The sequence below is a fragment of the Leuresthes tenuis genome, unplaced genomic scaffold (assembly GCF_036924035.1).
Source record: "Leuresthes tenuis unplaced genomic scaffold, fLeuTen1.0.hap1 SCAF_13, whole genome shotgun sequence".
In the NCBI taxonomy this organism is placed as follows: Eukaryota; Metazoa; Chordata; class Actinopteri; order Atheriniformes; family Atherinopsidae; genus Leuresthes; species Leuresthes tenuis.
The window spans coordinates 8,049,433-8,066,776 of NW_027325367.1; the positions used below are offsets into that span (position 1 = coordinate 8,049,433).

Below are 17,344 nucleotides of genomic sequence, written 5' to 3' on the forward strand. Positions count from 1 at the left end.
ACCAAGATTTAACAGACAGTGCTCTATTTTTCCCACACAATATGAACTTCATGGAAATAAGCTTTTGGCTTGTATTGCAGGCACAGACACAGGGAACATTTCACTGGTAGAGGGAAGAATTGATTCAGTAAAATAGCAAAGTCTTTAGGTGAACATCAATATTAGAACCCTGAAGACAAAAAGAGGATGGCATCCACAATAACGATCCAACACACACCTGAAAATCCAAATTGTACGAGTAACCTGAAGGTATCCTTACAGATACAATATTCTCACAGAACTAGCAGCCTTTTGCTGGAAGAATACAGAACACTACAAAAATGTCACTGCAAATATCAGAGGCCAAGTAGAACGTGATTTGTAAACCACAGAGATGGAAAAAAAAAAAAGATTAGCAGCTTAATACATCCACTTTGTTGCATTTCCTCACTGTGTTCACAATAGAATGAGAAAAGTCATCAATTATAGATTCGAAAGCCTTTTTCTACGTGATTGTTCTTGTTGAAAAAGTCAGCTGGAGACAGCATTTCAAACACGCACACAAGGAACTAATCTGAGCTTTGTAACCAGGAAGCAGCAAATGAAATCTGCAATGAAACAAAAATTTATTTTGCCGGGAAATCGGGAGCCTTCTTCAGTCTGCCACAGTCTGAATTTAAGCACATGCTGTGAATAAAATCTACTGTGGTTAATCTGCCACTGTGCAAACGAGAATATAGGGATAAGCCGTCAATTAAGAAAGAACTCAACGCTCAAAAATCTTCTGGAGTTTGGATGTGGTCGATTCCTCACCGGTGACGCGTAAAAAGCAATTTATTTTCTCTTTTTTTTCCATTTGTCTTTTTTGGTTTAAGAGAGTGAGAGAGAAATACATTTCCAAACCAATTAAAACTCAAAACTTTCCCCAAATTCATTATTCACAAGGCTTATTCTTCACAGCAAAGTGCTGTCATGCAACACGCTCCATCAAAGACGTCCTTGGTTCCCTACTGAAACTCCCCTCAATATTAACACCCCACTTAATCAGACTGAACTTAAACTGAGAGGTTGCCATGACATTTGCAACGGCTTCCAAGGCTTGATTGCTGTAATTATTTCTCCAGCCATAAATATGCTCTCCAGTAATAAATGTCCTTCCGATAAAATTCCTGGGGAAAATCTCAGGCGTAACGCACCAATTCGATCTTCTGTTTTTGATTTATAATTTGAGCCAGGGATATTGGATATGCCAGTTTGAGTAATGGCAAGGCTAAGTAGGCAAAAATAAAAATACTCGCAGCCTGAGCGAGACACAAAAGCTTGCAGATGCTGAGCCGAGCACAGCTCGACTGCACGCTCCGTCACTGACCTTGATGGGCGGTTTGCGGGTGATGTGAGACACCAGGAAGTTCATGGCGATGTCCTCGCAGTTTATGTACTCGTCCACCATGTCCCGAATGGCCTGGGGCATCACATAGGAGTACAGGTACGCGTAGTACTACAAGGACACAAACACACAGGGGAGTGCGTCAGTAATGGAGGCTGAGATCAACTCATTTGTGTGGCTTTTGAGGGGTGTTGGATCTGACCTTATGGAAGAACGCAGCTCCTGTCAGGACCATGGATAGCTCACAGGAGTAGTTGGAGTTGTAGAGCCAGGACTGGTGGTTGACATCCCAAGCGTGATACCTCCCAGGGAAACCCACGATGCGATCCCTGGCCTCACGCCACACTCTGGGAGATCAGTAAAACAAACAACATCCCATATTTTCGATTAATCAAGACTGCAAGAATAAATATAGATTTCACGAAAGACTTAATTGTAGATATACGACACTTCTCCCCAGTTGTTAGTTTACATTTCAAGTTACTGTTTTTGCATAAGCTGGCCCTTTTACATCCATCGGTCGTAATTTCTAAACATCTAAACCTGCAATTGGGAGAAAATGAAGTATCCATTCTGACATATTTTAAAAATGGCAATAAAAATAATCTTAACGATCCCTCTTGACTCACTTTTACAGACATAACAGCCAAATTCAGTGTTCCACGTTATTAGTTGGAAATCCTCCATGTGACCCAGAAGATCCAAGAAATCCCCCAAAAAAACTATTTTGTGTCTCCACTGAGTTCATGTGAAACCACTTAAATGTCTAACGCAGTCAGCACAGTAACTTCTCTTTGGCTGAGCGGAGGTAGGAGAACATTCCTGGGTAATTCTGGGGGAGTTTGAGATAATTCATCACAAATGACCCCATACACACATACACACACACTCCCGCAGAAAGCCAGTTTTGGCCTGCCTGGACAAGCTGCTAGAGCATCAAGTCTGAAAGAGGGGAGAGGTGGTGCACAAAAATAACAGCATGCTTGATCTTATAATTGGGTTTGAACACCAACTTCATATTTAAGTGATCCATGTGTTTTGAGAACACGATGCTGACAGCTCATTTCCTCACTTGTTCTCTGTACTCTGACCCCATTTAGTTAAATTTCCCTGTTGAATTCAAGAATGTGATATTTCTGCATTTTGTTTGGACATTTTTGCTTCCTGCAGAGTTGAGGTGTTTCATTTGCCTTTACAAAACGGATGCAGATTAAAGAGGAAGTGCAAACTACCTTGAATTTGTCTGTTCATTTATATTTTGGAAGCAGTTGCTTCTTTGCTCCCTGTCTGATCAAGCCCCTTCACCCCTGTTTACTCAGTTAGACACAATAGAAAAGTTGAGGAATTCTGGTAATGCTTTCTAACCTCTTTAATTTGAGAATAATGAAGGCAACTGTGCATTGGAGCATTTTAACCTCCTCCCATTCCTGGAAAATGTGTCTAAATACCATTCATGGCATACCCAAACCCAGAAATACTTGATTTTGGTTTAATTTGAAAGGTCACATTAAACTTGTTTCCTAAACGGTCAGAATCACAAAGTTTTACTGGAATTGACCCGTTTGTTTTTTTGGGGACTGATTGTACCCACAGTGAACCCGCTACATGTTTCATATGCACCTACTCATGTACAGAACTTGTGTATGAAGTAAAATTGCTCAGTCTTTCAGGAGTTGCTGCAGAGGTTTTAAGGTATTCTTTTCCTGATTTGTATCGGACCAGATTGCATCTTTCCATTCTAGAAGATTTTCAGAACCTCATTGTTTTTCACTTTTTGTGCCTTCTTGATTATGTCCTATAAATTAAACTAGATACAAATTGACTTCAGTCATATTTCAAAAGTTTCTCAAGCATTAAAGACCATTGTGATAATTATTAGAGTCTGAATACTTAAGGAAATGGGATATGAATGTCCTCTATTTTTAATAAAATGACACTCCGAAATAGTGTTTTTGTTTTGTCATTATGGAGAACTGCAAGTATACAGATGAGAAAAACGAGTTAATAATATAAGAAGATCTTCAAAATAGTTGAAAACTTCCCATTGGGAATATAAATGTCACTTCCCATAGCTTAACTGACCTAAACCCAAACATGATCTCATCATGGCGAAGGTGAGCGTCGTCGTCGATGGAGAGGATGGCCTCAGTTTCTACGGCATCCCAGGGAAGGAAGCGGTTGTTGAGGCTGTTTTTTTCTGTGCGTACAACCTGCAGGCAAGAGACAGACAGCTTGGCAAAAGGGGCTTCTCTATAAGGCAACATCGACAACAATTTAAATAATGCCTCTAGCGTTTTGAAAGAACATCTCACTGAAAATGATCGATATTTGATTAAAATTATAGTCAAATTCAGCAAAATTTAGCAAGATTACAAATACCTCTGGTGTTTCTCGCCTTAAATAAATGACCTGCTGTTTAGATGTTTGAATAATGTGAATTTAGAGAAAAAAAGGTCTGAACCAATTAACATCAACAGAGAAAAAAATTAAAAGAAGCGAGAGTTTGGTGAAACCTGTCACTGACACAAGCTCGTCTAACAGCACTGAGACACAGCTGGTTTCTTTAGTTTCACCAGTGTGCCACAAGCTGATGGCACCAATATAAACAACATGAATATTTGATTTTTCAGCCGTCATTCAAAAGCAGATATTATATTATTCATAGATGTCGCCTGTCTTCAGGCCTTTTAGTAAAGCTGCTCATAATCTATACAGACTTGACGTCACAACGCTGTGGACGGTGCGAGAAAGTGGTGAAGACATTTTAAACTTTCCACTTCAAACTTTCCCTGTGGGAGACAACCGTTCATCGAAGTCGAGCTGAATTCCCAGCATGGATATTAACTTTAAGTTACTTGAATGCAGATTCTTGTTTGATAATGCTGTGGTTATAAAATGCTGGGTCACATTCATGCATCTCTTAATCTCTTTAAGTTGACACACAGTTTTAATGTGCTGATTCTCAGTCACAACTTAACTGGCAATTTAGTTGTATTAGCACATACTTGATTATTTTTACAAAAAGATTTACAGCTGGATTAATTTGGTACAAGCTGAGCATATACACGCAGAGTGATTTGATCCCCCTATCACTTCATCTCGGTGTGTCAGTCCGACTTTAAGAAATTTACTTTTGTATGATACCACTTTAAAAGTCTGCTTTTTGCCTGACAAACACAATGATTGTTTTTTTGAGGGTCATGTAAAGGTGATCCAAACAGCTGAATACAATATATAAAGAAACTGCATCACATCTGACACAGAGACTTTGAATTTCAGAGACAAAATTACGAGAATGAGATGCATTTCCTTTAAAAATAAAACAACACTATTTATAGATATAGTGTACAAGAATTTATCTTCACTCACCACAATAGGCAGGCCGATATCTGGCCACAGCAGGTCATCTGATGGAGGTTTGGGTGAGTTCCAAACCACAACTACCTTGTTCAGGTACGGCAGCCCATTCAACCTCTCCAGAGAGTTCATCAGCACCTCCTCCCTCTCGTAGGTCAGCATAACCACAGTGAACTGTTCTCGGGGCACGTTACCACCCAGAGCAGCCTGAAATTCCTTCCCAGAGCCTCCTGTACCTCCACCAATAGGCCTGAAACCAGTACCAGACCCAAGGAATTTGGCCTCAGATGGCAGCACAGGGTCCAGTGGAGTATGAGGAAATAGATGGAGAGGCCCTGGGGCTCGGTTCCATGCTCTGTAGGTATCTGCAGCTGTGTATGTAAAGTTACGGAGAAAGCGAGGAGAGGCATATGGGGGCTCCGTCTCTACAGGACCCAGATCCAGATCACCGTTGTCAGCCAGGTTTGCATCTGTTCCTGCCAGCTTCCCGGCTTTGTGTGGAATCTCTTGGGCGGGCTCATCCTTGATAGGTGAAGCAGGGACCTGGATACTGGTTCTGATACTGGCCAGGATAGTGTTAAGAACATTCTCTGAAGTTGAAAAGTAGGTCTCCCACAGAAAGCGTCCTTGCCGCCTCATAGCCAACATATCATTGTCCGATAGGCTGCGCAACAGGAAGTGAAGCTCTGTGACACGGGGCTTGGGGACTATGATGGCAGCTTCACTCCAGCGGATAAACTGATGGTAAGGTAGTCTGGAGTGATCCCCTAAAACGACAGGAATGGCCCCTACTTCTAAAGCCTCAAACAGCCTCATGCCACAGCCTGCTGAGGCCACCAGCTGCCCATCTCCTGGAGCGATCACCAGGGCAAAAGTAGAGGCTTTGAGCACCTCCAGCCTGTCCTCCCTCTCCCCACAAAGAGCCCACTCTGTCGGCAAACTTGACCTCGGGCTCTTGCAGGTGAATTCCACCAGCACCTGATCCAGGTGGCTGTCCTGCACTGCTTTTAAGGTGCCGATTATCCGATCGTCATAGTCAGCTGGTGGATCTCCTTCCAGTTCCTCCTCAAAAGATTGAGGGGGTGCCTCCTGTAAGCTGCTCCTCAGGGACTCGACCCTCTCACCCTGAAAGGTGAATAGGTACTTCCTTTTTACAGGAACTTGAGGTGGCACTTCCAAAAAGTTTGGTTCTGAGAGCGCATGAACCAGTGGGGACACAACCAAGTCAAAGCCTTCACGGTACTGCTGTTCCAGAAAGGTAGACTGAGCCACTGCCGCTCGTCCTGTGCTCACATTATACAGGAAGTTTTGGGTCATAGACTTTCTCGAGAGATGCACCAGTAAATGGTTATGCCCATCAGATCTCCAATAAGGAAGAGCTTTCAATTGTTTTTCCAGCTCTGAAGGAGAAGGCGGGGGGGAGGAGGACTCAAGTATCTCTCCCACCAGCACTAGATACAGACAGGCAATGCTGGGGTTACCCGTTATATAAATGTTGCTCTTGAGAGATGTGGCAAAAGCCTGCTTCACCAGTGGGTCAACATAGTCCCCCCATGAATAGGAACTTGTGTCATAGACGTACACAGGAAATCCAGATGTAAGAGGACAGCGAGCATAGTCGAAGCAGGAGCGCAGGCGGCAGGAGCGCGCAGTCTTGGGTGGTGGCAGTCCAGGGTCCTCCTTGTCTGGCAGCAGTCTGACAGGCAACGACAGCTTGGGCTGGTTTTGGGCCATCAGTTCTTTATAGGAATGTTCAGTTTGGCTGATAACATTCTTCAACTGCAGCAGATCCTGCTTGGCGCTGTCAATGCTGCGCTTGCAAGCCTCGATCCGTAGGTTAAGGCGGGCAATCTCGCCATTGAGCTCCTGCCTCTTGGCCTCCAGCTGCAGCAGCTCCTCACTTACTGACTCACGAATGCGACACAGGTCCTGTACGTGTTTGGCCTCGCACAGTTCACCGCCAGGCCGTGGCCCAAAGATGCGCTTGTCAGGACCACCAGCTTCATCAATGGTAGTGAGGTAGTAGTGAGCAATGAGCGGGAAGAAGACCAGGATGAAGAAGAGCATGAAACTGAGCCATGTGAGACGCACGCGCCGCAACACCCACGGCTGGCCTCCGACACCCACTCCACCGCCGTTACGCTGCATTATTGACCTTCTCAATTTGGTCTTCGCCCCATTAAGGAACTGTTGCTATGAGGAGTAGCAGCAGCCATGGCTGACCTTGTCAACAAGGTAGTGAGATGGATACTAAATCATTAAAGATGGGATGTGACTTTGTTCTCCAGTAAAAGTCATTTGTAAATTTTTAACTCCTGTGAGAGACCTGCTGGTGATCTGTGTAGAGGCTGAGCCTCACCTGTACTCTAATATGTACTCTGATGTGTAATAGCCCACACAAGCAAGTGCCATTTCTATTGTGAGGTTTAGCTATTCTTCCAAATGTATGTCTGTAAACAGTCCCACACGTGAGGAGGGGTTGTCCCTCAAAGGGTGATGCAGGGATCGCATGGCTGATCACAGGTCAGCAAGACTGCTGGGAGCTGCTGCTTTAGCATATGTGCTCATTTTCTGCCCCTCATCAGAGCATCCCCTAGACTGAGCCTTCCAGGCCTCCTCTTCCTTCTCCTTAACACAGGAACCTGAGAGAAAGCAGCAGAAAAGAAACAGTGTTGAGTTATATGTGGCAATCGCAAAAGAAAGCAGTTTCACTCTCAGTAACCAAGAGCTTTTGAACTGACTGAAGACTAGCTCATGAAATGGTTTTAATCATTACAATAGTCATTTGGAATCATGGAGCTGAGCCCAACAGCCTTGGGGTTGCTCACTTTTTCATTAATAAGAGAAGCCTAACTTGTCTTCAGCTGCAAGAAGGGAACCCTAAATTAATAAGACGGTATAGAACTTTATGCAGCATTTATAGTCTAGTTTTACACAACCAGCCAGCCTTCCTTCATGAAGCACTCAGCCTGTGCATGGTTGCCTACTGTAGATAAAACTGTAAGTGTACAGCAGAATACAAGGTTTAATTTCTTTTCAAATTACCCTCTATCCATGTCAGACAGAGACACTGGGGAGAGCTGTCACTGGAAAGTTACACACAGTTTGTGAGCTAACACTAACAGCACATCCAACAAACCTCATTAAAGGCTCCATCCTTTATCCCAACCTCATCACTGACTCAAATTACCAAACATCCTTGATAACAGTCCATCCCAGAGTGATGCAGAATGAGCTGTACTGGTTCAGGGGAGGGAAAGGCTCAGGCTTACACAGGGAAAACAGCTGTGCTTTCTGATACAAAGTACTGAAGTGGTTTTTCATCCAAGTAGGAATAACCACATATAGATGTTGCCATCAAGCACACTTTCAGCACATTGTAAAGAAGCAGTTTGAAAATACAAAGAAAGTCAGAAAATACTAAATCTTTGGAGCTGCTTTTTATGTGCACAGATGTTTTGAAAAAAATAGCTCGAGGCCATAATTAGGAGCACTGGGAGACACAGCAGCTCGCCCTCCAATGTCTCTTTAAGAGTTGTACATAATCAGCACAATCTAAATATCAAACCTCAACAGACCTGAAACACGGAGGGGAAATCATGATAACACTCACACAGAGACCAGAGGAATTCAGAGTGTGTTTACCTTTAACCAACATATCACCTCGTCTTGATAAGGGAATTCTTCCCTGAGCTACTGGCAGATTCAAACTGGCAGTAGTAAAGTTTTCATTACTGTCAAGTGAGATCACAGTGAAAACAGATAAAATCTTAAGAACCCACATATTTCATTCTGTCTATGTTAAGCAATCATGTCTGACCGCCGTTTCCATGTGACAGGCAATATCTTTTGTTTATACATCATCACGCAGCAAACTCTCCTGAAAACACCACCTTAGAGTGCAGCTAGTACGAGTGTGTGTGTGAGGATATGTACTGACCAATCACAAGTCAGATGTAATCTCGCTGGAAGTGACCGATATCCTGTTCCTACTTGTCCACAGGTATTTGAATGTCTTAGCTTGTGATATACAGTACTTTATGTGATCTACATCAGGAGGGAAACTAAATGTTCCATTTATAATTTAATCAAACTCAGCCACTCCACTTATACACAACCCTACATATACACAGCCCTACATATACACAGCCCTACATATACACAGCCCTACATATACACAGCCCTACATATACACAACCCTACATATACACAGCCCTACATATACACAGCCCTACATATACACAGCCCTACATATACACAGCCCTACATATACACAGCCCTACATATACACAGCCCTACATATACACAGCCCTACATATACACAACCCTACATATACACAGCCCTACATATACACAGCCCTACATATACACAGCCCTACATATACACAGCCCTACATATACACAACCCTACATATACACAGCCCTACATATACACAACCCTACATATACACAGCCCTACATATACACAACCCTACATATACACAGCCCTACATATACACAACCCTACATATACACAGCCCTACATATACACAGCCCTACATATACACAACCCTACATATACACAACCCTACATATACACAACCCTACATATACACAGCCCTACATATACACAACCCTACATATACACAGCCCTACATATACACAGCCCTACATATACACAGCCCTACATATACACAGCCCTACATATACACAGCCCTACATATACACAGCCCTACATATACACAGCCCTACATATACACAACACTTCTTATCAAGCCCCAAATTAGACCATCTTCAACTGGAAGTTTAATTCTAAGGCTACATATTCCATAAGCAGAGCTGTTTTATCTCGCAGCATGACACCACTTAAACACATTTACAAAGGTACCACAACACAACTGTACTCTAAATCATTAGCTGCTTTTACTTTTCTAAATGACGGCAGTAGGACAGGCTGAGACATGTGAAAATGTGGTGAAAATACTGTACACTTTTGGGACTTCACGATGATGTGGTGGTTAGCACTGTCGCCTCATAGCAAGAGGGTTCCTGGTTTGAATCCCTGCTGGGGCCTTTCTGTGTGGGGTTTGCATGTTCTCGCCGTGTATGCACTTTTGGTTCCAAGGATACAGCCACAGTCAAACAAGGTCTAATAATAACCTGGAATAGTCTTGTTTAAAAACTCCCAGCACAGATTACTTTTTGAATGCTGACCCCTTCCTACTGTATAGGGATGCTCCTGAGGTGCAATGTGACCCGTGCGAGGCAACTATCGCAGCAGTCTTATTAATCACTGCATGTCTATGTGAGTCACAGGCCTAATGGCAGACAGATGTTGGCAAACGTGGCCTCTAGGCTTAATCTGAAGCAAAAACACGCGGCTTAAATCTTCTTCTGTGGCTGCCTCTCGGAAACAGAGCAACACACACGCAGTTAAATGTAAATCTCAATCCCTTCACTTGTAGCTTTCTAATCTACAGAATGTCTTCTCACTACTGCAGTCAGTTTAATCTGGCTGCCGTCTGCCTGGAGAACACACAGAAAGGCATTGATCGCTCTTCACTTACTTTGTAGGGATCAATGATAATACCAACATTACTAACTGCAAGGTGGTGTGGTGCTTAACAGCTACAGAGCAGCTGATGCAACCATTTCACTTGCAAGATTAAAGCAGCACTAAGAATGAGCGACTGACACATAATGACATGTCTGTCCTTGCAATCACCTTATAGAAAGCAGTCTGAAACTGCAATATTACATGACACCAGTTTGCAACTGTTCGCAGCCTGCATGGCTCAGGCATCGTCGATTATTTTCATTGATGCCCAAACCCTTCCTTACAGACGATGACTAATCTTCATACATTACAGGAAGATGTTACAAATCAACGTGTATGTACTCTGCAATGCACTTCTTTTTCAGAAGGCAAAACCCTTCAACACTGTGTTCAAATGCTCTACAGACTTATCAGGGAAGAGGAGAAGCTGCAGCTGATGACCCAAATAAAGAAAAACCTTATGCTCCGCATGGAGGGCACTGAGCAAGCAAAGACTTACTCAGCAAACTGCTGGTCACGTCTATGAATAACTCAGACTGCACTACTTGAGCACAGTGTTAATTTTATTTAGAGGACTAAAAACTGCAGTCAAAAATTATTCTAATAGCAGTCAAGATCAAATTCCCAGCAAGTTCTAGTCCAAAATAAAAAGAAAAGATTGTGCAGGAGCATACTGTGATGTTTGCAGAAACCGAGCGGCGCACGAGTAGGAAATCACCAACGAGAAGTATGGATAAAATATATTCATCTGTAGAGAAAAGAATGACAGCAGCAGCTGCAGAGAGCAGAGCCTGACTGAAGAGGTGGGGGGGTTCCCTGCTTCTGGGTTCCCAGCCATGAGAGGGTAAGCGCTTGTATAAATGTTTGAACAGTCACTCTGCACATTGGCAGCACTTTCGGAGACACTACTGAAATTCCCCTATGATGAAACACTGAGCTCTGGCAGAACCATCATCCAGCTGTAACAGGTTTTTAACTTGGCTGATAAATTCAACTCAGTGCCACTAATGTCAGGTGGAGGGAGACGGGGGAGGGCAGCTGTGGCAACTGGTCAATGATTGAAAGCTGAATTTTCAGCCACATCCTGCAGCACCAGTTTACTGTGAGAGTGTTTGTCTCGTCTGCCTATGAGGCATTTGAGTTTCTGAAAGACAGTGAGACAACATGAGGGATTTAGGGCTGACAGATCAAGCCTATATTCTTTAAAAGTAACAGGGTAACAAGGCTCGTGAGGTAGCAGCTGCAAGAACTACGATGCTTGACTTTCCTTTATCAAGGGAACAAAAATCTAAAAATAACTGACAGTGATTATCATTTAAAAGCTGCCTTCCACTGAGCTTATTCATGAGACACTGCTAAGTGAAACTAAAGATAAATAATAAACTGCATACAGAACATAATACAACAATCCCCAATTTGTCTGCATCTTTCTGCTTCTTTGAACCGTGTTCTGTACCCAAGTGCAAACAGACGCTGAAGAAAGACAAAAGTCCACATTAGGAATGTTTTGGGTGAAGGAACCAACCTGTTTATTAGGTTAAAACCCTGAACATTTCAACCCTAACTAGTCTTAAAAGTCCCTATTATTACTTTCATATGAAATATGACAAAGCAAAAGAGAAAATTAAGCAAACAGGTTGTTTCTATGTGCATAATTCTTGCATACAGCAGCAGTGAGGACAGTCCTCTGAAGCAGACACTGCACAGTTAAATAATCCTCATATCTTCTGGGACTTCATGTTACCCTGAGGCTTTAGTCCTCTTTAGGGGCTCTGGCTCATTGTGCTTACAGACGATCCTTCCCATAATTAACTGTAAATTCACAGAGAAGATTGAGGTACAGTATTCCCTGTGGAGGTGCTGGGGGGAAAAGGATGCAGGCAGCTGCGGGGGAAGGTACAGTTTTAGGGCTGCGTACAGGGAGCAGCTGTTGTAGCCATGGATCACCACGCATCTGCAGACGGCTCACTGAGCAGCTCAAGGACTTTTTTTCTGGCAAGCTACAGACATGACTGTAGAGTGTCATTAAAAGCTGTGACCAAAAAGTCAACTTTTTAATAGGATAAACTGATGACTGAGTTTTGCTTTTTTTTCCTGGGGAAATTGTGTCTTCTTCCCAACTTTTTTTTTCTGTCACTGAACATAGGAGTCCAAAATGTCAGAAAACTTCACACTATTTCATATCCATCGAATAAAGTATGCTTACGACCACAAGATGCCATCTATTTATTGACTTATAGTCACAATATGATGCCTCTGAGAAACCTTCATCGAGGCAAGTTTTATCAGAGATTGGCCAGTGATCAGATCTTAACAATCAGATCAGTTTCAGATAATCACGATTCTGTTCGATTTAAAGTTACAAGAGGTTCATCATTTCAAGGGCACAAACAATGACAATCCCAGCAACACGCACACACACACATACGCTCGTGCTAACATGTTAGCAGCTTGGAAAGCCTTCAGTGAAAGAGACACGCAGCTTACTTCCTGGGACTCCTTTTAGGCTAAAATAAGCCGGGGAGTAAAAACAAACTTTATCAGATACGCTGCCTAAGCTCTCATGGAAAAGTCCATGAGAGCTTAGGCAGCAACAAACCAGCAGCCACTGCCATCTCTTACGTTGGATATAGTGGGATAACTGCTGGTTACTTTCATCTGGACATCATTTGTGCAAAAGCTGTCCAGGGAACATCATAAACTGCTGATAAAGGCTTTCAAATAGAGAAATGTAGCTTTATTTATAGTATAAATTGAAAGTATATTACAAGTATTGGCATCACCAATGATAGGTTGATTTTGCCTTGACTGTCAGGATTGGCTCAGCTAAATCCAGTCAAATAAAGTAGGAAACAGTGGCTTTAAAATGTTTTGCATCTGAAAAGCTGAAAATATATTTAATGTTTGCATCTATGAAAAGGCTATTTTAAACGTAGATCTATGTCTCTACTTTTGCATTTTGAAATTTGCTGAATGAAGCCAGATTATTCAAAATTAAACGTTTGATTTTGGACATACCATTGAATTACAGGCAGTTGTAGGTCTTAGACATAAATGGAATCAGTGGGTCGGACTTTTAAAGAAATTGGAATCTGCTATGATAATCATAGTCATAGCTACTGATTTCGCCGCAAAATAGACCTTTATCAATATCACCTACATCAGCCACAATAGCCTTTTAGTCTACACACTGAAAACAACCCAGAAAAATATCTCTGGGAAATGTATACTTAGCCATACTGATCCAACTGGAGCAGACTTGTTAAGTAATGTTTGAATAACACCTTGTGTCAGCAGGTCTGGAAACGGCCCAATGAGAGCTGCTTTCTGCCCTTTCTCTACTGTCTAATAATGATTAACCTTTGACACTGACGTTGATTTGAATGTCAGGAGCATCGTGATGATGACCCAGAGTCCTTCCATGAGGACAACTTCCACCTGAGTATAAAACATATGGATGTGTCAACCTTTATAAAAAAGCAAGGGTGTCAGAGAGGAGCAGAAGTAGCAAGAAAATCTTGTTATCTGAAAACAAACGTCACAAAGATGTGTATTTATTACACTACAAAACACCATTCTGCACAGGCAGAGACAGATAAAGATGCAGCTCAACAGAAAGAAAGAGACAAAGAGAGATAACCCAGCAAAGAGAGAGGAGAAGGAATGAGTTCATAATGACAGATGGGCCTGGGCAACTTCCAACCTCCAGAGCTCCAGCAATATGACAAAGATTACACAAGGGAGTCATTCAAAAACAGGTGCCTATGTGCTTGTAAGCCTGCACAAGTTAATCTTTTCAGTTCTGAGTGAAGTTAAATCAGATACAAAACTTATGCAAAGATCATAAATAGTATTCAAAACACTGCAGCGCCAATGTCCACCAATCTGTAAACATGCTCAGTGTTTGCAAAGACTGAGAGCGTGATAAACAAAATGGATCACTCTGGCTTTGCTGCAAGTGCTAATCTGTCAATAGACCCTCTGCTGCTAAACTGCTGCAGCACGAGCTGCCCTGCAGGGGTGAGGCAAAGCGAGTCTCTCGCTGTGATGGTGAGGATGGAGGAAGTGACAGCCAATTACAGTCAGAGCAGACAACTCTCATCCTTTTCATCACACAACAGCTCGTTCATTTTCTACTTGGCCTCAGCTTTCAGAAACAGACATACACCAGCATTTTATCTTCATTAGGCCCTGGGAAATCTCAGAAACTGAGATCATCGTTCATTTTTCCAAGAAGCTCTGAGCACTTATACTTTGCTCCTCCCAGACCACAGAGGACAACGTTGGCTGAAAACATGCATCTGGTTTATCCATATATCTTTTATTTCAGTTCAACTAGAAAGCCAGAGTACAAATTAATCTATTCGAGGCAAAATGTTGTCAATATGATCAAGTTTATTACAAAAAAAGGAAAATATATACATTACAGCTGTTGCCGGTCCGTGGAGGACAGGAAACACCAGCTAATCTGTCTGAGTAATGTTCTGTATTTGCATTGTTGAAAACCAGATGCATGACGCTCCAGATGAGAAGACTCTTGGGGAGAAGCTGAACAAATTGTTCTTGATGCGGTATGAAAAGCAGCATTTGACAATTTTCCCCGGCATTTCCTCTTTTCAATGGGAAGGTCATGCTTTTGGATTTTATAAATTGTATTTACTTACGAGCTGCATTGTTAAAGACACTGCCTCCTCTCTGCTGAATGTCTGAAGCGTTAAATGTCTTTCTAAAATAACTCATTTCTGATGAGAGCTGCTGTTGCACACAAGGGTTGGACTGCATGTAGCGTACACCGTTGAAATGGTTTTCATTTTATCGACAATGTGCCGAGGTGCAGGGATTGTAGAAAAACTGGCTTTCAACAGTGCAATGTGTGATCACAAACATACATTTTACGTGATATTTGTGTGTTGCAGCTTGCTCCCTCCTTCAGAGGATCTGACCCGGCTGGTGCTGATAAGACTACACAGGATCAGAGATGTTGGAGGTGCTGCTGATATCTGAGCCGAAGATATTTGATCTATTCTGACAAAAATGGAACAAATCATGTAGAGGAAAGTCAACACTTTCATTTTGTTCAGGTCCAAACTGCTCTGACCGACCCTCATTAACGCATAAAAAATTGTAAAAAGATTTATTTGGTCCTTTGCACATGATCAAGTGACTCAATATATAGATCTGAATATTAAATCTAACATCACTAATGAGCAGCCAGTATTGACTGATTCCACCTAATTTATTGACAATTTGTGCCAATTTGTGTTTAATGTCAAACAAAAACGGAAAAAAAAAAATCTTCAAGCTGAAAAATATCTCACAGAAGTTTACACTTTGAAACCTTTTGGTTTGCTTTTCTACACCCAGACAGCCGCCACAGAGCCACGTCATCACATCTCTGCCAACAGGTAGTTTAATCCCTCCATCTTGTGTGTTCTACGTTTCCATAGAGGTGCTGGGAGAAGCTTTATCTTCACACTGTTTGCTTGTATCAACAGTCGACACGTTTAAATATCAAAAACAGCATCTGTGTTTGTGAACGTACTTTACAACGCTGACCAATATTCCTAAAAACTGGTGCAAATTAGACATGTTAACACTGCCTTGAGCTGGATCTATAATAGCCAGCAGGTGAGATTAAAACACATCCTACAATGTTTAGAAATGTAATTGCAAAAGTTGCTCATAAAGTCACTTGAAAAGGTGATTATGGTGCTCTATGCAACACATTAGCCAATGTCCACAAACGCTCACAAATAAGTTCATGGTCGTACAAGGATGCTTTGACTTCCCATCAATACTGACGCAACACGTTCTTTTTATTATCTTATTATTTAGCAAAACCAGACTGGACACTTCACTGGCTTTGGTTATACTGCGATCAGTTTCAACTGTTCTTGTTCGTCACCATAATCCTGCCTCAACGTTCTTTGTTCAGTTCCAGCAAAGAGCTGGTGCAGTGGCCGGATCAGTGCTTTATCAGTTTAAACAGAGAGGACTGGTTCTAAAGAAGGCACTAACTCAGAACCAGGACCGGAATAACTTCTACATGACACATCCCTGTGAAGGGAATTTTTGGTACTTGAATGGTTGCTACTGGTATGTGAACCATTCATTACAAAAAAATCTAATTACAGGCTGCCACATGCTTCTCATTTAACCATTTGCATCTGCATAATTACCTTAGTCAGAGATTAAATGTGTCAGTCTATGGCTACAAAAAGGCCTTTAATACGGTGCTCCTTCCTCCAAGAAAAGCAGCACCCAAAACAGAAACTTAAACCAGTTTTTGGATATCCACTAAATGTTGCTATGTGGTGTGCTTTGATATTTCCTGTCGGCATTTGTTTTGTCTTGTGCTCTTTTTACTAATCTTACACCAGGCAAACTTAGTCAAGAAAAAGCATGTCAAATTGTTCAGCGAGCTACAGATTGTTTCACATTTTCCAGACAGATGCACTGTCAAATATGTCTTAGCTGCACAGATTTTAATTACATCACAGTCCTCTCATTAATCAAGAGCTCAGGACATCTCACACGTAGAGATGTCACAATTCTGACGCGAACGCTCGACCATAATTAGCCGACTGGGCTCCAATCACTTTTATTTGGAGCCAAGTGAATCCAGCTGTCACCACTATGAGAACTTCAGAGTTACAACAAGACAGAAACAGAATGAGGGCAGAAAAAAAAGGAAAACTCTTTGTATTCCAGTGTGGAAACTGATTGAATACGTGTCAAATTCACTGCCGCGGGGGCTCTCATGAGTCAAAAGAAACCTCTTTCTTTGTCTCACAATGGCAACATAGAAGGTAATGTTTAATAATGTTCAGTAAGGCACAGCATCCACCAAATCCTGACTTTCTATATGTAATTAAAGGAAAGCACAAGCATCTTAAGGAGACGTGCTGTGTTTTGTTGACGAAGTTTGATTATAAAACCCGTACTACTTGCATGTCTGCTGGATAACTGTGATGCAACAAATAAAGGTACGGATAAGACGATTTGCTAAGAGCTTGAAGGCACACGACTTGGCTTGCACTGACAGGCGATTATCTCTTACTTATTTAAGACTCAAGCTTCTTTTT

General features: G+C 42.1%; 1 protein-coding gene across 2 annotated transcripts in view; it reads right to left on the reverse strand.

The window, feature by feature from the left end:
- Positions 1-17,344, reverse strand: part of extl3 (exostosin-like glycosyltransferase 3) — a 28,148-nt gene that overhangs the window by 3,571 nt on the left and 7,233 nt on the right. For both annotated transcript variants that reach the window (XM_072362731.1, XM_072362732.1), the window contains exons 2-5: positions 4,736-7,365; positions 3,449-3,576; positions 1,569-1,713; positions 1,349-1,477 (exon numbers count right to left, since the gene is read on the reverse strand). In XM_072362731.1, the coding sequence (XP_072218832.1) occupies positions 1,349-1,477; positions 1,569-1,713; positions 3,449-3,576; positions 4,736-6,871 (2,538 nt within the window). In that variant the 5' untranslated portion in view covers positions 6,872-7,365. The remainder of the gene's footprint in view (positions 1-1,348; positions 1,478-1,568; positions 1,714-3,448; positions 3,577-4,735; positions 7,366-17,344) is intronic.